Source organism: Erinaceus europaeus, chromosome 18, assembly GCF_950295315.1.
Source record: "Erinaceus europaeus chromosome 18, mEriEur2.1, whole genome shotgun sequence".
In the NCBI taxonomy this organism is placed as follows: Eukaryota; Metazoa; Chordata; class Mammalia; order Eulipotyphla; family Erinaceidae; genus Erinaceus; species Erinaceus europaeus.
The window spans coordinates 685,661-706,852 of NC_080179.1; the positions used below are offsets into that span (position 1 = coordinate 685,661).

Consider the following 21,192-nt stretch of genomic DNA (forward strand, 5'->3'; position numbering starts at 1 on the left):
TGTCCTGTGTGCTCAGAGGTGTGCAGTGAGTCCAGGACTGTAGTCACAGCAGCGAGTGTCCAGTGTGCTCAGTGGTGGTGCAGTGAGTCCAGGACTGTAGTCACAGCAGCGAGTGTCCTGTGTGCTCAGAGGTGGTGTAGTGAGTCCAGGGCGTTAGTCACAGCACCGAGTGTCCTGTGTGCTCAGAGGTGTGCAGTGAGTCCCAGGACTGTAGTCACAGCAGCGAGTGTCCTGTGTGCTCAGAGGTGTGCAGTGAGTCCAGGACTGTAGTCACAGCAGCGAGTGTCCTGTGTGCTCAGTGGTGGTGCAGTGAGTCCAGGACTGTAGTCACAGCAGCGAGTGTCCTGTGTGCTCAGAGGTGGTGCAGTGAGTCCAGGACGTTAGTCATAGCAGCGAGTGTCCTGTGTGCTCAGAGGTGTGCAGTGAGTCCAGGACTGTAGTCACAGCAGCGAGTGTCCTGTGTGCTCAGTGGTATGCAGTGAGTCCCAGGACAGTAGTCACAGCAGCGAGTGTCCTGTGTGCTCATTGGTGTGCAGTGAGTCCTGGACTGTAGTCACAGCAGTGAGTATCCTGTGTGCTTAGAGGTGGTATAGTGAGTCCCAGGACTGTAGTCACAGCAGCGAGTGTCCTGTGTGCTCAGAGGTGTGCAGTGAGACCAGGACTGTAGTCACAGCAGCGAGTGTCCTGTGTGCTCAGAGGTGTGCAGTGAGACCAGGACTGTAGTCACAGCAGCGAGTGTCCTGTGTTCTCAGAGGTGGTATAGTGAGTCCAGGACTGTAGTCACAGCAGCGAGTGTCCTGTGTGCTCAGAGGTGTGCAGTGAGTCCCAGGACTGTAGTCACAGCAGAGAGTGTCCTGTGTGCTCAGAGGTGTGCAGTGAGTCCAGGACTGTAGTCACAGCAGCGAGTGTCCAGTGTGCTTAGAGGTGGTGCAGTGAGTCCAGGACTGTAGTCACAGCAGCGAGTGTCCAGTGTGCTCAGAAGTGGTGCAGTGAGTCCAGGACTGTAGTCACACCAGTGAGTGTCCTGTGTGCTCAGAGGTGGTGCAGTGAGTCCAGGACTGTAGTCGCAGCAGCGAGTGTCCTGTGTGCTCAGAGGTGTGTAGTGAGTCCCAGGACTGTAGTCACAGCAGCGAGTGTCCTGTGTGCTCAGAGGTGTGTAGTGAGTCCAGGACTGTAGTCACAGCAGCGAGTGTCCAGTGTGCTCAGAGGTGGTGCAGTGAGTCCAGGACTGTAGTCACAGCAGCGAGTGTCCTTTGTGCTCAGAGGTGGTGCAGTGAGACCAGGACTGTAGTCACAGCAGCGAGTGTCCTGTGTGCTCAGAGGTGGTGCAGTGAGTCCCAGGACTGTAGTCACAGCAGCGAGTGTCCTGTGTGCTCAGAGGTGTGCAGTGAGTCCAGGACTGTAGTCACAGCAGTGAGTGTCCTGTGTGCTCAGTGGTGGTGCATTGAGTCCAGGACTGTAGTCACAGCAGCGAGTGTCCTGTGTGCTCAGAGGTGTGCAGTGAGTCCCAGGACTGTAGTCACAGCAGAGAGTGTCCTGTGTGCTCAGAGGTGTGCAGTGAGTCCAGGACTGTAGTCACAGCAGCGAGTGTCCAGTGTGCTCAGTGGTGGTGCAGTGAGTCCAGGACTGTAGTCACAGCAGCGAGTGTCCTGTGTGCTCAGAGGTGGTGTAGTGAGTCCAGGACGTTAGTCACAGCACCGAGTGTCCTGTGTGCTCAGAGGTGTGCAGTGAGTCCCAGGACTGTAGTCACAGCAGCGAGTGTCCTGTGTGCTCAGAGGTGTGCAGTGAGTCCAGGACTGTAGTCACAGCAGCGAGTGTCCTGTGTGCTCAGTGGTGGTGCAGTGAGTCCAGGACTGTAGTCACAGCAGCGAGTGTCCTGTGTGCTCAGAGGTGGTGCAGTGAGTCCAGGACGTTAGTCATAGCAGCGAGTGTCCTGTGTGCTCAGAGGTGTGCAGTGAGTCCAGGACTGTAGTCACAGCAGTGAGTATCCTGTGTGCTTAGAGGTGGTATAGTGAGTCCCAGGACTGTAGTCACAGCAGCGAGTGTCCTGTGTGCTCAGAGGTGTGCAGTGAGTCCAGGACTGTAGTCACAGCAGCGAGTGTCCTGTGTGCTCAGTGGTATGCAGTGAGTCCCAGGACAGTAGTCACAGCAGCGAGTGTCCTGTGTGCTCATTGGTGTGCAGTGAGTCCAGGACTGTAGTCACAGCAGTGAGTATCCTGTGTGCTTAGAGGTGGTATAGTGAGTCCCAGGACTGTAGTCACAGCAGCGAGTGTCCTGTGTGCTCAGAGGTGTGCAGTGAGACCAGGACTGTAGTCACAGCAGCGAGTGTCCTGTGTGCTCAGAGGTGTGCAGTGAGACCAGGACTGTAGTCACAGCAGCGAGTGTCCTGTGTGCTCAGAGGTGGTGCAGTGAGTCTTAGGACAGTAGTCACAGCAGCGAGTGTCCTGTGTGCTCAGAGGTGTGCAATGAGTCCAGGACTGTAGTCACAGCAGTGAGTTTCCTGTGTGCTCATTGGTGTGCAGTGAGTCCAGGGCTGTAGTCACAGCAGCGAGTGTCCTGTGTGCTCAGAGGTGTGCAGTGAGTCCCAGGACTGTAGTCATAGCAGCGAGTGTCCTGTGTGCTCAGAGGTATGCAGTGAGACCAGGACTGTAGTCAAAGCAGCGAGTGTCCTGTGTGCTCATAGGTGGTGCAGTAAGTCCAGGACTGTAGTCACAGCAGCGAGTGTCCTGTGTGCTCAGAGGTGGTGCAGTGAGTCCAGGACTGTAGTCACACCAGTGAGTGTCCTGTGTGCTCAGAGGTGGTGCAGTGAGTCCAGGACTGTAGTCACAGCAGCGAGTGTCCTGTGTGCTCAGAGGTGTGCAGTGAGTCCCAGGACTGTAGTCACAGCAGCGAGTGTCCTGTGTGCTCAGAGGTTTGCAGTGAGTCCAGGACTGTAGTCACAGCAGCGAGTGTCCTGTGTGCTCATAGGTGGTGCAGTGAGTCCAGGACTGTAGTCACAGCAGCGAGTGTCCTGTGTGCTCAGAGGTGGTGCAGTGAGTCCAGGACGTTAGTCACAGCAGCGAGTGTCCTGTGTGCTCAGAGGTGTGCAGTGAGTCCCAGGACTGTAGTCACAGCAGCGAGTGTCCTGTGTGCTCAGAGGTGTGCAGTGAGACCAGGAGTGTAGTCACAGCAGCGAGTATCCTGTGTTCTCAGAGGTGGTATAGTGAGTCCAGGACTGTAGTCACAGCAGTGAGTGTCCTGTGTGCTCATTGGTGTGCAGTGAGTCGAGGACTGTAGTCACAGCAGTGAGTATCCTGTGTGCTTAGAGGTGGTATTGTGAGTCCCAGGACTGTAGTCACAGCAGCGAGTGTCCTGTGTGCTCAGTGGTATGTAGTGAGTCCCAGGACAGTAGTCACAGCAGCGAGTGTCCTGTGTGCTCAGAGGTGTGCAGTGAGACCAGGACTGTAGTCACAGCAGCGAGTGTCCTGTGTGCTCAGAGGTATGCAGTGAGACCAGGACTGTAGTCACAGCAGCGAGTATCCTGTGTTCTCAGAGGTGGTATAGTGAGTCCAGGACAGTAGTCACAGCAGCGAGTGTCCTGTGTGCTCAGAGGTGGTGCAATGAGTCCAGGACTGTAGTCACAGCAGCGAGTGTCCTGTGTGCTCAGAGGTGTGCAGTGAGTCCAGGACTGTAGTCACAGCAGCGAGTGTCCTGTGTGCTCATTGGTGTGCAGTGAGGCCAGGACTGTAGTCACAGCAGTGAGTATCCTGTCTGCTCAGAGGTGGTATAGTGAGTCCAGGACTGTAGTCACAGCAGCGAGTGTCCTGTGTGCTCATTGGTGTGCAGTGAGACCAGGACTGTAGTCACAGCAGTGAGTATCCTGTCTGCTCAGAGGTGGTATAGTGAGTCCAGGACTGTAGTCACAGCAGCGAGTGTCCTGTGTGCTCAGAGGTGGTGCAGTGAGTCCAGGACTGTAGTCACAGCAGCGAGTGTCCAGTGTGCTCAGAGGTGGTGCAGTGAGTCCAGGACTGTAGTCACAGCAGCGAGTGTCCTGTGTGCTCAGAGGAGGTGCAGTGAGTCCAGGACTGTAGTCACAGCAGCGAGTGTCCTGTGTGCTCAGAGGTGTGCAGTGAGTCCAGGACTGTAGTCACAGCAGTGAGTGTCCTGTGTGCTCAGAGGTGGTGCAGTGAGTCCAGGACAGTAGTCACAGCAGCGAGTGTCCTGTGTGCTCAGAGGTGGTATAGTGAGTCCTGGACTGTAGTCACAGCAGTGAGTGTCCTGTGTGCTCAGAGGTGGTGCATTGAGTCCAGGACTGTAGTCACAGCAGCGAGTGTACTGTGTGCTCAGAGTTGTACAGTGAGTCCCAGGACTGTAGTCACAGCAGCGAGTGTCCTGTGTGCTCAGAGGTGGTGCAGTGAGTCCAGGACGTTAGTCACAGCAGCGAGTGTTCTGTGTGCTCAGAGGTGTGCAGTGAGTCCCAGGACTGTAGTCACAGCAGCGAGTGTCCTGTGTGCTCAGAGGTGGCGCAGTGAGTCCAGGACTGTAGTCACAGCAGCGAGTGTCCTGTGTGCTCAGAGGTGGTGCAGTGAGTCTAGGACTGTAGTCACAGCAGTGAGTATCCTGTGTGCTTAGAGGTGGTATAGTGAGTCCCAGGACTGTAGTCACAGCAGCGAGTGTCCTGTGTGCTCAGAGGTGTGCAGTGAGTCCCAGGACTGTAGTCACAGCAGCGAGTGTCCTGTGTGCTCAGTGGTATGCAGTGAGTCCCAGGACAGTAGTCACAGCAGCGAGTGTCCTGTGTGCTCAGAGGTGTGCAGTGAGACCAGGACTGTAGTCACAGCAGCGAGTGTCCTGTGTGCTCAGAGGTGTGCAGTGAGACCAGGACTGTAGTCACAGCAGCGAGTATCCTGTGTTCTCAGAGGTGGTATAGTGAGTCCAGGACTGTAGTCACAGCAGCGAGTGTCCTGTGTGCTCATTGGTGTGCAGTGAGTCCAGGACTGTAGTCACAGCAGTGAGTATCCTGTGTGCTTAGAGGTGGTATAGTGAGTCCCAGGACTGTAGTCACAGCAGCGAGTGTCCTGTGTGCTCAGAGTTGGTATAGTGAGTCCAGGACTGTAGTCACAGCAGCGAGTGTCCTGTGTGCTCAGAGGTGTGCAGTGAGACCAGGACTGTAGTCACAGCAGCGGTGTCCTGTGTGCTCAGAGGTGTCCAGTGAGTCTTAGGACTGTAGTCACAGCAGCGAGTGTCCTGTGTACTCAGAGGTGTGCAGTGAGACCACGACTGTAGTCACAGCAGCGAGTGTCCTGTGTGCTCAGAGGTGTGCAGTGAGTTTTAGGACTGTAGTCACAGCAGCGAGTGTCCTGTGTGCTCAGAGGTGGTGCAGTGAGTCTTAGGACAGTAGTCACAGCAGCGAGTGTCCTGTGTGCTCAGAGGTGGTATAGTGAGTCCGAGGACTGTAGTCACCGCAGCGAGTGTTCTGTGTGCTCAGAGGTGGCGCAGTGAGTCCAGGACTGTAGTCACAGCAGCGAGTGTCCTCTGTGCTCAGAGGTGTGCAGTGATTCCCAGGACTGTAGTCACAGCAGCGAGTGTCCTGTGTGCTCAGAGGTGTGCAATGAGTCCAGGACTGTAGTCACAGCAGCGAGTGTCCTGTGTGCTCATTGGTGTGCAGTGAGTCCAGGACTGTAGTCACAGCAGCGAGTGTCCTGTGTGCTCAGAGGTGTGCAGTGAGTCCCAGGACTGTAGTCATAGCAGCGAGTGTCCTGTGTGCTCTAGGTGTGCAGTGAGACCAGGACTGTAGTCACAGCAGCGAGTGTCCTGTGTGCTCAGAGGTGTGTAGTGAGTCCAGGACTGTAGTCACAGCAGCGAGTGTCCTGTGTGCTCAGAGGTGGTGCAGTGAGTCCAGGACTGTAGTCACAGCAGCGAGTGTCCTGTGTGCTCAGAGGTGGTATAGTGAGTCCAGGACTGTAGTCACAGCAGCGAGTGTCCTGTGTGCTCAGAGGTGGTATAGTGAGTCCAGGACTGTAGTCACAGCAGCGAGTGTCCTGTGAGCTCAAAGTTGGTATAGTGAGTCCAGGACTGTAGTCACAGCAGCGAGTGTCCTCTGTGCTCAGAGGTGGTGCAGTGAGTCCAGGACTGTAGTCACAGCAGCGAGTGTCCTGTGTGCTCAGAGGTGGTACAGTGAGACCAGGACTGTAGTCACAGCAGCGAGTGTCCTGTGTGCTCAGAGTTGGTATAGTGAGTCCAGGACTGTAGTCACAGCAGCGAGTGTCCTCTGTGCTCAGAGGAGGTGCAGTGAGTCCAGGACTGTAGTCACAGCAGCGAGTGTCCTGTGTGCTCAGAGGTGGTGCAGTGAGTCCAGGACTGTAGTCACAGCAGCGAGTGTCCTGTGTGCTCAGAGGTGGTATAGTGAGTCCAGGACTGTAGTCACAGCAGCGAGTGTCCTGTGTGCTCAGAGGTGGTATAGTGAGTCCAGGACTGTAGTCACAGCAGCGAGTGTCCTGTGTGCTCAGAGGTGTGTAGTGAGTCCAGGACTGTAGTCACAGCAGCGAGTGTCCTGTGTGCTCAGAGGTGGTGCAGTGAGTCCAGGACTGTAGTCACAGCAGCGAGTGTCCTGTGTGCTCAGAGGTGGTATAGTGAGTCCAGGACTGTAGTCACAGCAGCGAGTGTCCTGTGTGCTCAGAGGTGGTATAGTGAGTCCAGGACTGTAGTCACAGTAGCGAGTGTCCTGTGTGCTCAGAGGTGGTATAGTGAGTCCAGGACTGTAGTCACAGCAGCGAGTGTCCAGTGTGCTCAGAGGTGGTATAGTGAGTCCAGGACTGTAGTCACAGTAGCGAGTGTCCTGTGTGCTCAGAGGTGGTACAGTGAGACCAGGACTGTAGTCACAGCAGCGAGTGTCCTGTGTGCTCAGAGTTGGTATAGTGAGTCCAGGACTGTAGTCACAGCAGCGAGTGTCCTCTGTGCTCAGAGGAGGTGCAGTGAGTCCAGGACTGTAGTCACAGCAGCGAGTGTCCTCTGTGCTCAGAGGTGTGCAGTGAGACCAGGACTGTAGTCACAGCAGCGAGTGTCCTGTGTGCTCAGAGGTGGTGCAGTGAGTCCAGGACGTTAGTCACAGCAGCGAGTGTCCTGTGTGCTCAGAGGTGGTGCAGTGAGACCAGGACTGTAGTCACAGCAGCGAGTGTCCTGTGTGCTCAGAGGTGTGTAGTGAGTCCAGGACTGTAGTCACAGCAGCGAGTGTCCTGTGTGCTCAGAGGTGTGCAGTGAATCCAGGACTGCAGTCACAGCAGCGAGTGTCCTGTGTACTCAGATGTGTGCAGTGAATCCAGGACAGTAGTCACAGCAGCGAGTGTCCTGTGTGCTCAGAGGTGGTATAGTGAGTCCAGGACTGTAGTCACAGCAGCGAGTGTCCTCTGTGCTCAGAGGTGGTGCATGAGTCCAGGACGTTAGTCACAGCAGCGAGTGTCCTGTGTGCTCAGAGGTGTGCAATGAGTCCAGGACTGTAGTCACAGCAGCGAGTGTCCTGTGTACTCAGAGGTGTGCAGTGAATCCAGGACAGTAGTCACAGCAGCGAGTGTCCTGTGTGCTCAGAAGTGGTGCAGTGAGTCCAGGATTTTAGTCACAGCAGCGAGTTTCCTGTGTGCTCTGAGGTGGTGCAGTGAGTCCAGGACTGTAGTCACAGCAGCGAGTGTCCTGTGCGCTCAGAGGTGTGCAGTGAATCCAGGACAGTAGTCACAGCAGCGAGTGTCCTGTGTACTCAGAGGTGTGCAGTGAGTCCTGGACTGTTTTCTAGCGAGGGCATTTTGTGCTCAGAGCTGCTCCACTCAACATACACCTATACCCTCGCTTAAGGCCACAGGTCTGCAGCACTTGCCGTGAAGCCCAGCAAGCAAACCATGGCTAGCACTGTGCCCAGGCTGCATCTTTGACGGGCTTATTGACAGCATCCCCACTCACTGGGCTGGAGTACTGTGTCTACAAATTCTGCGGCCTGGCCGGCTGTAGCCATAGCTGCTTCTCAGGTCGCAGACCATGACCTAGTGGCCCGCGTGCATTACAACCCAAGAGATGAACTTTGCTTTGTGAAAGGTTTACCACACAGTATTTTACATTAGTATTTATGGAGAAAAAAAATCAATGTATGCTTTTAATAGTTTTTATTACTACTTCCAGATACCACACAGACCACTTCATTATGCAGATGGAAACAGCTGTTTCTTCAAAGGGAAAGAAGCCTGCAGTTAAATTGAGGTGTATTACACAATGCTACCAGGCAGTATGGGAGCCAGACAGAGGCTCACCTGGCTAAGCGCACATATTACAACCCACAGGGACCCAGGTTCAAGCTCCTGGTCCCCACCTGCAGGAGGAAAGCTTCACAAGTGGAGAGGCATGGCTGCAGGTGTCTCTCTTTCTCACTCCCTCTCTCTCTCTCTCCTCCCTGCTCAATTTTTCTGCCTCTATCCAGTAGATAAATCAAAGTCTAGTAGGTCATACACGTCTTTTGTTTTGATTGGGCAAAAACCTCTTCCGTGACTGGACTATATAACTAAGATACGTGGCTTTGTAGTCAGGACAGGAGTCGTGTTCAAGCTGGTGGCTGGAGCAAGCTCAGTGTTACCTAAAAGAATATCCGAGCCAGACAAGCCCAAGAGATGCTGATACATTTAGTCTCGGGTGTGGACTCTCCCACCCCCTTATTCTCTAGTATGAGGGACTGCTTCCCTTCGTAGGATGTAGCTGTTGTTGTAGGAAACAATGGACTGGACCTCAGCCCAGTTGAGGCTCTTTCTGTGCACCGTCCTCTAGATCTCAACCACTGCACCCTGCTGCTTCAGCGTGAAGTTTGGTGATCTCGCCTGTTAAACTATGGAGATTCATCATTCCGTTTATGAACACTGCTTAGTGACATTTCTCGGGAAGACTGCCTACTTTGAGCTGTCCCTGAGTACATGTAAAGGCCCCATTTACACTGCTGTTCATCCCCCTGCAGAAAGCTGTGCTTGGTGTTTGAGATGTCCCTGAGTACACGTAAAGCCCCCATTTACACTGCTGTTCATTCCCCCCTGCAGAAAGCTGTGCTTGGTGTTTGAGATGTCACTGAGTACATGTAAAGGCCCCATTTACACTGCTGTTCATCCCCCTGCAGAAAGCTGTGCTTGGTGTTTGAGCTGTCCCTGAGTACACGTAAAGGCCCCATTTACACTGCTGTTCATTCCCCCTGCAGAAAGCTGCGCTTAGTGGATATAGAAGAATTCCACAGTCGTCAGGATGCCCTAGAGCTCTCGATGTTCCAAAGTATTGTCATGAGACACATGGAAAACGCCAAGGAAACTCTGCTTAAAACGTAAGGTTTTCTTATTCCTTGTGGGAGAGAGATCTCGAATGCGATTGGTGGGTGCTCCGTTTTCACTGCTTGTAGAAAACTCCCTTTAAACCAGGTTGTAGTCCTCACTGAATGGGAATTAACTGTGATGTCTTAAGTGCCTGGGCTATCCAGAGATTCTGCACAGCGTGAGTCTGCAGAAACGACAGTGAGGACACTTCATGGTGACTTCACAGAAATTGTCTGGGGTCTGCGAGAGTGCGGACATCGCTCATGTGTGTGAAGACACAGGCTTGAGGTGTCAGCCTCTGCACGGGAGCCCAAGCAGAGGGAGAACGTCAGGGATTGTGGGGCAGTGCTGTGGTGTCTCCCCCCTCTGAATTCTCCATCTCTGTCTCTTAAAAACAGAACACCAAGGCCCCGGAAGCCATAGATGTTCATGAGTAGGTGTGACGCCTCAGTGAACCCTGGTGGCAGAATGAATGAATGAGTGAGTGAATGAGTGAGTATATATGTAGATAAAATGCTTGGTTTCAACTTGTTCTGAATCTGTTGGGTACCACAGAGGACTCATCATCAACTGTCTTTTGCTGTCTACTATTACGTGTAAAGTGTTGTCCTGGCTATTTCGTTGATGGGTGGGGAGTTTACCGTCTCACCAAGGGGTCAGACTTAACAAACAAAGGATTATCAAACATTTTCTTGGATATTCTTTCAAAGTAGAATACCCACATATGATAATTATCACTGCAGAGACCATCTAATATGAACTTAAATAACACCAGGGGATTGTGTGAATCATAAATGATTAAAAATAGGATGTAAGGTCAAATGGATTCAATTGACGGGAACAGAGGCCATCAATATTTAGCAAAAGTTGCATGCCGTTGAATTTCTCCTGGATTCTCTCTCCTCCAACATGTCACGGCCAAATTCTTTGTCTGACATTTATTGAGACCCTGGAAGCTTTTAAATGGCTCAGGTGCTTAGTTAACACAAGCAGACAGAGGCAACGTGCAGAATCAAGTGCCGTGACTGATCAAAGAGAAAGAGACTCTTGAGTACAGAGCAGAAGCACTCATCTCGATCTGTAGCTTCAGAGTCGTAGCTCAGAGTAGATTTTCACAACCTGACAAATCACAGAAGCTTCCTGAATCACTTTGCCACTTTGCTTCTCATTATCAATTTTTTTCTGGCTCGACTAACTCTTCCTACTTAGGGTGGATCTTGAGCCGTGTGTGTGGAATCTTGCTGTCCCGAGCTTTTTGATGGGTATATGGGAGAGAGAGAGAGGGAGGGTACAGACGCACAAGGTGAGGCCATGGTGGTGGAGCCCGGCTTGTGGTGCTGGGATGTGAGCTCGGGCCAGGGATGGCAGGGCATGTGCCCTGTTTGGTGAGCTTCTGCTTTGGCCCTCTAGCATTTTTTTTATAAAAAAAATTTATTTATTCCCTTTTGTTGCCCTTGTTTTATTGTTGTAGTTATTATTGATGTCGTTGTTGTTGGACAGGACAGAGAGAAATGGAGAGAGGAGGGGAAGACAGAGAGGGGGAGAGAAAGACAGACACCTGCAGACCTGCTTCACCACCTGGGAAGCGACTCCCCTGCAGGTGGAGAGCTGGGGGCTCGAACCAGGATCCTTACGCCGGTCCTTGTGCTTTGCGCCAAGTGCACTTAACCTGCTGCGCCACCACCTGACTCCCCCCTCTAGCATTCTTACCCTTTAAGCTTAGTGACTATTCTATGTTTCTCTTTTTTATATTCTCAAAAATTTAGCTGTCTCAAAAGTCCATGTGGGTGGGGAGAATACAGGCCCATGAAAGATGATGAATGACATAGTGGGGGTTGTATTGTTAAATGGGAATCTGGGGAATGTTATGCATGTACAAACTATTGTATTTACTGTTGAATGTAAAACATTAATTCCCCAATAAAGAAATAAATTATTAAAAAAATAAATAAATTCTAAATCTAACCCCCTATTCCTAAAAAAAAAAAAAAGTCCATGTGCTTTCTGCCCACCAAAGCCTTCTTACTAGTTTTATGTTCTGTCACTCTAGTTGAGTGCCATGTTCACAGCCGAATCTCAGTATGTCCATATCACAATTTTCTGCTTTTATGGGGAGGTGACGCATCGCTACACATTTATTCAACCCTGTGTGTGGTTCCCAGCTTTGTGTGCCAGCTGGCTGCTACATACTCTCATCTCCCCCACCTGGGACCCCGAGCCCCTCTCCCGCAGACTCCCAGAGTCCCTTGCTTTGGTGCAGTTCTTCTTCTTCTAGCGTTTGCCCTTCTTCCGCAGCCAGTCAACAGCGTCAGGTTGAGCCTGATGTCAAGTTTCGAGACCTCCTTTGAATCTGGAGAGGTGGCAGTCGTTGACTATGTGGGTCACAGTCTGTCTGGAGCCGCAGGGGCAGTTCGGGTCGTCTCTGGCTCCCCAGCGATGGAACATAGCGGCGCACCGGCCATGGCCTGTTCGATAGCGATGGAGGAGGGCCCGATCATAACGTGCCAGGTCAAAGCCGGGTTGACGCTCGCAGGGGTCTGTGATGAGGTGTTTGTTCTTGACCTCAGCTGACTGCCAGCTCTGTTTCCAAGAGTCTGGGACAGAGAAGTTCAGTGTAGGCGTAGGGGACCAGACTGGGTGACGAGACGTCAAGCGTTGAACACCCTCAGCCCAGGTCTCATCTCTCTCTCCCTTTCTAGCTCCCCCCACCTGCATGTGGAGTCATCCCGTCTTCACCCCTCTCTCTCTCTCTCCCTTTCTAGCTCCTCCCACCTGCATGTGGAGTCATCCCTTCTTCATCCCTCTCTCCCTGGCTCACCCCGCCCAGCACTTTCCCTTCTGCTTCCAGTGCAGGCGAGGTCAAGCCTAGGACAGAAGAATCTGTTCTGCTGCCTAGGTCTCTGAGAGCTGCCTTCGCTCACCAGCGTTGGCCACATCTCTGTCTTCTGGGCTCCCTTTTCCTGTTTGTCCCCTTTTTGCTGCTGTTTGAGCTCCCATTTCTATGCTACCTCGGGCGATCTCCCTTGGAGTTAGAGCTCCTTTATTTCTTACCCTGCAGGACTCTTTGCAGTAGTTCTTTCAAGACGGGGCTGCTGCTGGGGAATTCCTTCAGTTTCTTATGTTTGAGAAGCTTCTGGTTTCTCCGTCATACTGGAAGGACAGTTTGGCAGGGCAGTTTACATGTGGCTGGTGGTTCTTGTCATTTAGTACTGGAGAAATACATTCCCGCCCCTCCTTCCTTCTCTGGGTTGTGCTGAGAGATGAGGCGAGAGGCTGATGTTCTGCCTCTGTGTGTCAGGTTCTTCCTTGCTCTGCGGATGCAATATTTCCCCCTTTCCTGACCTTCGCAACGTGTGATTATCATGCTCTCGGGGTTCAGTAATTTGGGTTTTCATTCAGCTTCCTCTCTACCTCTATTTGGACCTTTGTCCAGGTATGGAAAGTTTTCTGCAATAATTTCTTTAAATAGTTCCTCTGCTCCTCTCTCCTCTTCTTCCTCAGGTACCCCAGTAACTCTCTTTCTTCCTCTTCTTCTTCTGATGGAGCCCACTATTTCACAGAGTTTCTTCATTTAAAAAAATTTTTTTTTGCCCTTGTTTTATTGTTGTTGTTATTATGTTATTATTGTTGTTGTTATTGATGTCGTCATTAGATAGGGCAGAGAGAAATGGAGAGAGGAGGGGAAGACAGAGAGGGGGAGAGAAAGACAGACACCTGCAGACCTGCTTCACTGCCTGTGAAGCGACTGCCCTGTGGGTGGGGAGCCGGGGGCTCCAACCGGGATCCTTACACTGGTCCTGTGTATTGTGCCACGTGCGCTTAACCTGCTGAGCTACAGCCTGACTCCCGCTTCATTTTTTTAATAACCTTTCTTCCTCAGCTGCTTTGCCCTCCAAGGGTGTGGGTGTGGTGGTTTTTAACTTCTGTCTTCAAGCTGGTTTGCTCTGGATACCAGACCTTTACTTAGGCTTGTGTGCTGTCAGGCATTTCCTTTATTTCCTATATTTCTTTTCTGGAGCTCTCTTTGTGAAATTCTTAGCTTTTTGGTGAAGAGACCTGTGGTTTCCTTAATCTGTGGTTGTATACTATAGTTGTCCTGAGTTGCCTTCATATTCAGCTCCCTGTGAATTCAAACTCAGACATCGTTCCAAATGTTTATGATGGTGAATTTCTGCTTTTTTATTTTTTCATAGTTTTTGCTGTTCAACCAGCAGGTGATACTGTGGTTGTTTTGCTTATTGTCGGGCTGAGCTTCACTGACGGGAGACAGACGCCCAGGGACTCATGGTTGAGCTGTACGCAGTATCTCTTTATTCACGCAGGACGCAGCGCAATCTATACCAAGCTAGACTAAACTAACAACTAACTAAAACGAACAATGTTGTCTTTATATATACTTCCCAAGTAGGGTGTGAACAGGATGTGACGCAGAGAGGGTGGAGAGAAAAGTGACTGGTGAAAATCAGGGTGTGACAAGGAGAGGATCAGGGTGTGACAAGGAGAGGGGGTGGAGCAGGTGAGAATTCTACCACTAAACCACCAATGCCCTGGAGGGAAGGTGGTGCTTTATGTAAATGTAAAAGAGATTTATGTAACTAGACGGCAGTGGTTATGTAAATAGAATGCAGTGTTAAGCAGGGGGGATTTAAACCAAATGAAACAGAAGGGGTTTTTAAAAGCAGAATTAGAAGATACCAACAGCTTATTGGTGCTGCTGTTGGGGCAGGGGTGGGGATGGGTGTCACTCGTGTCTGGCGACGGTGAGCCTGCGGTGGGTGGCGGGTGTTTCAGTAAGGTCTGCTTGCTCCCAGAGTTGCTTTCCTGGCACTGATCTGAACTGGCTGGTATGGGAGTTGCTTGGGTGTCGCCGCCTGTGGCTCAGGACCAGGCTTTCTTCTCCAAGCCACCCGGGCCTCTGGCCGCCTTGCCGAAGTCCTGGTGTCCCGGAGTCTTGGGTGTCTGCATCTGTGCTTCAGGTTGGCTCCAGCAGCTTCCCTGACTGCTGATGCCTCTCAGACTTGGAGTCACTTCTGCCCCGTGATACTCACCCCACCCCCGCTTTCCAGAAGCCTGGCCATGCTTCCTGACCCTCAAGTGTTGCTGGCTGTGCTGTGAGGCTCTGGGTGCTCTTTGTAGAGCTGTTTCTGTCTGGCCCTACTCAGGTGCTTCCTTTCAGTAGTGCGGCGCCCTGGCCACACCTCTGGAACACTATTCTTTCCTGTTCTGGACCATTTCCAGGTGAAGCTAAAAACTTTGTGACTTGTTCTGTCTTTAGGATATACTCCTCACTTTCCCCAACTTTACCAAGACCTGTTTGGTGTTGGTAAATATTTTTTTGAGATCCAGATTCCTGCTATAACGTCCACCACTCTAATGTATTCAAGTTAATGGATTATCTAACATATTCTGCCAAGGCTGTGCGATAATCTCTACAAAGTCTCTTGCTTTCAGTTCTGTCAGTGTTGATACCCAGTGGGTCTGTGCGACTTCCCCTGAGAGCTTGGGGGCTGTCCTGGGTTCAAGAATTTAATTCCAAGTTCTCTGGTGTCCTTGTGGACTTTTTCCTGCTCATCTCTTCCTATTCTTCTGCTGTACTCTCTAGTACAATCAACGAGATCGCAGATATACTAGTCCTACTTTTTCTTACTATCCAGCTTCAACTTCATATCCTCAGGATTTTCTTTCTTTTAATTTCTTTCTGTCCTCTAGTGAAATTGCCATCGTCACTGTATAGGCCCTCTTTACTACTCAGCGCCAGTTTTCCCCTTTTGGTAGAGACAGAGGAAATGAGGAAGGAGGTAGAGATAGAAAAGGAGAGATAAGGAGAGAGACTTGTATTGTTGCTTCACCTCCTATGGAGCCCTGCAGGGGCCTGGGGCCTGAGCCCGGGGCCTGCACATTGTCAGGTGGCTTCATGGGTGTGCGCCCCCCCCCCCCAGGCCCGCGCTCTCCTGTCTCCCATGGCGCTATTCCCATAAACACGCAGTTGTTAATGTTATCAATGTAGCCAAAACTGAGGTGTCTCTTGGAATATTCATATCATTCCTGATATTATGCTATCAGTCTAGAAGTCTGTTATGTCTTAGAAAGGTGCTACTAATCAAATTGCATAATGTGTTATCAGTGGCTTTGTAAACTGAATCAAAACTTCACTTAGGATTGTCATGAGGAATCTATATATGAATTTCATTGTTACCCTTTTCTTATAACAGTGCATACACATCTGCTTTAAAACACGTATTCATCCAGGGTCTCACAGTAAAAGGAATAAGAAATATATATGTATATGTATATATGTTTGACTCTATTAGTTTGTGCTTTATTTTCAAGGCACTGCAAAACAGCATAGCCAGGACCCCAGCAGGTGGGCCACAGAAGCCTCCTCACTTTAGGCAGATGCTGTACGTCTCGTCTCTTCCTCTGTCGCCCGTGGCCAACGTTTCTTTTCCTGGGAAAAGTGCTGCCACTTGCATTTTGGAGAGTGGATGTTGTTGTTTAGTGGTGCACTGCTCCGTGAAGAGCTTTGGATGGCCAGACTTAAGTGTAAATGTCACTAGTGTCACTAGTGTCGGGGAGCAAGTTGCTGAAAGTCTTTTGTTCTTTCAAGGTGGTTTCCAGAAGTGCAGAATATTTACTATCAGGGCAATAAAAAAAAGCAGTTGCCAGTGGGCGAAAACAGTGCGAAACTGGAGTCTTTCTTCAACTGCGCTTCTGCACTGATGACCTTACAGCTGCAGGACCTGGCCTTGGTCTCCATGCAGGATTTCACAGACTTGATTGCCCAGCCTCCAGTGAGTACGGCTCAGTCACACCTGCGTTCATGCACCAACACTCTCTCTCTCTCTACTCCCCTCCCTCCCTCTCTATTTTATTTGAAATTTTTATTAGTGATTTCATAATGATTAACAAATGGTATGTATGTATGTCATCTCCAGGGTTATCGCCGGGGCTTGGTGTCTGCACAATGAATCCACTATCTCTGGCAGCCATTTTTGTCTTTTTTAATAAGCCGTTTTATGGGCTCTGGGCGGTAGCGCAGCGGGTTAAGTGCATGTGGTGCAAAGCTCAAGGACCTGTGTAGGAATCCCCCGTTTGAGCCCCCGGCTCCCCACCTGCAGGGGAATCGCTTCCCAGGTGGTGAAGCAGGTCTGCAGGTGTCTGTCTTTCTCTCCCCCTCTCTGTCTTCCCCTCCCCTCTCCATGTCTCTCTGTCCTAACAACAATAACAGCAATGATAACAACAACAACAATAAACAACAAGGGCAACAACAACAACAAAAAAGGAAAACTGGCCTCCAGGAGCAGTGGATTCATAGTGCAGGCACCCAGCCCAGCAATAACCCTGGAGGCAAAACAAAGTCATCTTATTTGATAGGACAGAGAGAAATTGATGGGGTGGGGGGGGGGGAACGAGGGAAGAGGGAGGTTCCTGCAGCCCTGCTTCACTGCTCATGAAGCCCCCCACAAACGATGACCCTGCACATGTTCTCTCCACGGGGTACGTCCCCAGCAGCACTGCAGCGCGTCTGCATTCAGCTCTCAGAGTGGCGACTGGCCCGTCTCAGTGGGCGAGCCGAGTGCCTGCTGTAGACGTGCTCCATGTGACACGTTCTGTCTGCGTATGTCCTTACCACATTGTTGGAGACCGGCCACATGGTCGTGCGTGGGCAATGTGGCTCATGAAGTCTGGGGAAAGTTTTCACAAGGAATTCCTTCCCTTTCTCGAAGAAGGGCCTGCTAGAGTGTGAGAAAAGTCTAACCACTTCAGGGCTTCCTTCTGGGGTTCCTTCTTGCATGATTCTGAAGCCCCACGGCTACGTCTGCTTTCTGATCTTCAGACTCGGCCTCCAGGTGTTCTGTGGTTCTAGTGGGCGCCAGGTAGCGGTGTATCCAGTCGGAAAATACTCTTGCCGCCTCCAGTGATGTCTCCCTGGCTGCACCTGCCGAGGGCACAAGAGGAAGGAAGAGCTCCTTGTATTTCAGTGTCGCCGGTGCGCGTGTCAGCTGACCACATCCACACGTGTGCTTTGCCTTTGCAGGATTCTGTCAGAGCTTTCGAGCACCCTGGCTTCGTGATGAGGCTGATTCTTGATAACGACGCCATCAAGTTTGAACCTGAGTTCAACGACTATGTAGAGATCCTTCTGAATGTTTATGATGTCATGATCAAAGCAGTTAGCTTTGTACCAAGGGTAGAAACAAAATTGTACTCCAAATGGGTAAGTAGCATTGGTTATTTGATTGGTTTTGTGTGATTTTCACTTCTTGAGAGTGTAGACAGATGGTCCTCCGCTCTATGGAATATCAATATTGAATTAGCAACATTTCTTTCTAAGGAAGATTTGCTTTGGAAATAATATTTCCCTACAGGCTTCTTTTATAAATATTTCTTTTTTTTTCCCCTCCAGGGTTATCTCTGGGGCTTGGTGCTAGCACTATGAATCCACTTTTCCTAGAGGCCATTTTTCCATTTTATTGGACAGGACAGAGAGAAACTGAGAGAGGAGGACAGGGAGAGAGGGAGAGAGACAGACAGACACCTGCAGACCCCCTGCAGGTGGGGAGCCGGGGCTTGAACCCGAATCCTTGCTCAGGTCCTCGAACTCCGTACTGTGTGGGCTTAACCAGGTGTGCCACCGCCTGGCCCTGTATGTTTGTCTGCATTTATGAAGCTTAAATTACACTTTTAGTTTCTTCCCACTTTATTTGGGGGCAATGAATTCCAGGATATAATGTTGGCCCATTGCAACTCCCACTTCCAACCTCATTCCCTTCTTGTGTTCAGTCTCCCTTGGGTCAATCTTCCATGGGCATTCACTGGAATCAGCACTGTGACCAGGCCCAAGCAGAGAGCACTCATTGTTGTGCTCCCATCGCCTCCTCAGTTCACGTGCTGAGGCGGCGGCTCCCACCACACCTTCCTGCTCGTGTTAAGTGGCAGTTTATTGTTGAGTTGACAAGCCTCCTCAGAGACCCTCTCCCATAAATAGATATCTTGCTCCCCTTCTCTCTCACAAAGCTTTCCCCTCGCAAGTGGGGACCAGGGGCTCAAACCCCTGGTAGTTGTCCTCTTACTTGGAAAGAAAAATAGCTTGTTAAGAGTCACCCACACAGCTCAGTCATCCTCTCACCCATTTTGCCTGCCATTATTCTAACAGCAGTAGCAGAAGGCAAACCTGAGCTCGGGATTGTAGCCAGCTAGGGCAGACCAAGATCAAAGGTTAATGCATGAGGAAATAATCTTTCTTTGTTCTAAAATTATCCTCAATAAAAAAAAAAAGGAGGGGCCAGGTGGTGGCACATGTTATGGTGCTCAAGGACCCAGGTTCGAGCCCCTGGTCCCCATTTGCGAGGGGAAAGCTTTGAGAGTGGTGAAGCAGGCCTGCAGGTGTCTCTCTCTGTCTCTCTTCCTATCACCCACTTCCCTCTCAATGTCTGGCTATCTCTATCCAGTAAATAAATAAAGATAAAAAAATTAAACCTTTAAACAAAGATAAGACTGTGATTTGGGCTGGCAGGATGGCTCACTTGGGTAGTGTGCTGCGTCGCGTGTCTGCAACGCAGGCCTGAATCCAGCCTCCACCACACTGGGGCGCTTCAGGGCTGGGTCTCTTCACTCCTTCTGTCTGAGAAATCATCCCCAAACAGTGAAGCCACAATGATGACGAGGGGTGGGGGGGAGAGAGGGAGAGGGAGAGAGAGAGGAGGAGGCAGGGGTAGATAGCATAATGATTATGCAAAGAGACTTTCATACCTGAGGATCCAAAGTCCCAGGCTCAAACTCCTGCACTGTGATAAGCCAGAGCTGAGTGATGCACTGGTAAAAATCAATTAATTAAAATAATGAGAGAGAGAATACTGTAACCAGAGTGTGATGATTTAACAGTCTGCTGGCTTGTTTGTTTCAGACAACGTGCAATTCAAGTGCTATCTTACCTAGATAGCATGTGCTGTCATGCAGATAAAGCATGCATTTAATATTCTGATTAAATATGATTTTAAACCTTATTTAATACAACAGGACAGAGGAAAATTGAGAGGGAAGAGGGAGAGAGAGTGAGGGACAGAAAGAGATACCTGCAGCCCTGCTTCACCATTTGTGAAGCTTGCCCCTGCAGGTGGGGGCCGGGGACTTGAATCTGGGTCCTTGAGCACTGTAACGTGTGCGCTCAGCCAGCTCTGCCACTGCCCAGCTATTCCTTGATCTGAACAAAACAGAATGAAGGAACTGGGAAGAAAAATAGAAAAAACATATCTGAAATGAATACAGGTTTCTCTTCTCTGTCAGAAAGTAGGACATTGCTATACTGTGAAACATTCTGTCAGCCAAAGTGTCATAAAACAAAGCAGCAGCTACCGCCCATGTCCATGGAAACACCACGTTGGCGTCTCCAGGCTGCCAGCATAATGTCCCAGATTACACAGAGCAGGGCCACACAGACACAATCTGGCCGGAGCAGTTCTTGGGGAAGAAGCTTGGGAACCAAACTGAAGCGCAGTCTGTAAGATGGCCTTTTTTATGAAGACAGGATGGATTTTTATTCAAATTGATGAGCACTGCTTTTCGTTTTAGGAAAATGACTCTAAACCAGCCACCCTGAAGCCCATCATCCTGGACGAAATCATCAACGCTCACAAGCAGAAGATCAGGGAAGTGATCATGAAAGAGAGCGTGGCCCCCATAGAGCACCTCAGGAACTACGACAAGTACAACTTTCTCATCACCAGACAGGCGGAGCGTGACGTGGACGTGTTCCTCGCAGAAAACCACAACTACGAGAGGATCATAGAAGAAATCCGCAAATACCAGCGGCTCATCGAGGACATCCAGTACACGTCCAGAAAGGTAACCCAGCGGCATCCCGCTGCCTTCACGAGACGTGTCTGCAGGACACACAGTTGCCAGGCTAGCGTGAGGGTGCCTCTTCCCGGGTGCGTGCTCTCTGGGTTGGAGAGAACTCGACCAGAGCCAGCCTGGGCTGCTACTCACTCAGTGACGCGAGGGAGATGACTCAGGAACAGACTTGTGGAGGCGAGGCAATGCAATGTCTTTATTGATCAGAGAACCCAGGCTTTTAAAAGGCAGACCCGGAAGTGGCAAGTCGGAAATGGAAATGGCTAAGAAAGGGGTGGAGAAAGGCAAAAGGGGCTGGGAGGGTAGAGACTTCCTTAGCAACTGTTTCGAGTGTTTTAACTGGTAGGATTAACACTACCCTGGAGGCAGGGAGGGTCTTGAGGGTAGAAAGAAGATAGCTCAAAGGAATGGAATGGGTGGGGATCTTTCAGGCAAAACAATGATTATGTAGACAGGCCATAGTATCAGGAATGCAGGGTGGAGCAGGGGGAGGTGGCTTAATGTCCGACATTCCCCCCCCCCTTTTTTTTTATCTAACGGCCATAGTATCAGGAATGGGGGGTGCTTTGTGAGGCAGGGAGTCTGATAAGATGAGGCAAACCTTTGGGGTTACTCCTGTCCCTCTTTGCTCAACCTCTCAGTGGAGAGAGAGACTGACAGGATAGACACACTCCTCAGGTCAAGCCCTGCCAGGCTCCACCACATCCTCACAATTCCCGACACATTGGGAAAGAATCAGATTATTACCGCTGCCTGGCGGCATCCCACCTGCCTTCACGAGACGTGTTTGTAGACACATAGGGAAAGAATCAGGCTGCTGCAACCCAGGAAAAAGGAAACAGAAAGCAAAATAAAACAAACAAAAAATGTGCCTTTTCCACATAGTAGGCTTGAAAGTGATGTGAACAGGCCGTGCATGAGTGTGGGTGTTGTGCTCACAGAGAAGACAGTTACACCACAGCCTGGACGTGATTCAGCTTCTCAGAAATAGAAAAACTAAGTTTTTTCTTTATTTAGTGAGTTTACTGGAAAT

The 21,192-nt window shown here is 50.7% G+C and overlaps 1 protein-coding gene across 1 annotated transcript in view; it reads left to right on the plus strand.

The window, feature by feature from the left end:
• Window positions 1-21,192, plus strand: part of DNAH7 (dynein axonemal heavy chain 7) — a 197,201-nt gene that overhangs the window by 31,288 nt on the left and 144,721 nt on the right. The window contains exons 10-13 of the mRNA XM_060177540.1: window positions 9,197-9,316; window positions 15,913-16,096; window positions 17,344-17,523; window positions 19,878-20,150. Coding sequence (XP_060033523.1) covers window positions 9,197-9,316; window positions 15,913-16,096; window positions 17,344-17,523; window positions 19,878-20,150 — 757 coding nt within the window. The remainder of the gene's footprint in view (window positions 1-9,196; window positions 9,317-15,912; window positions 16,097-17,343; window positions 17,524-19,877; window positions 20,151-21,192) is intronic.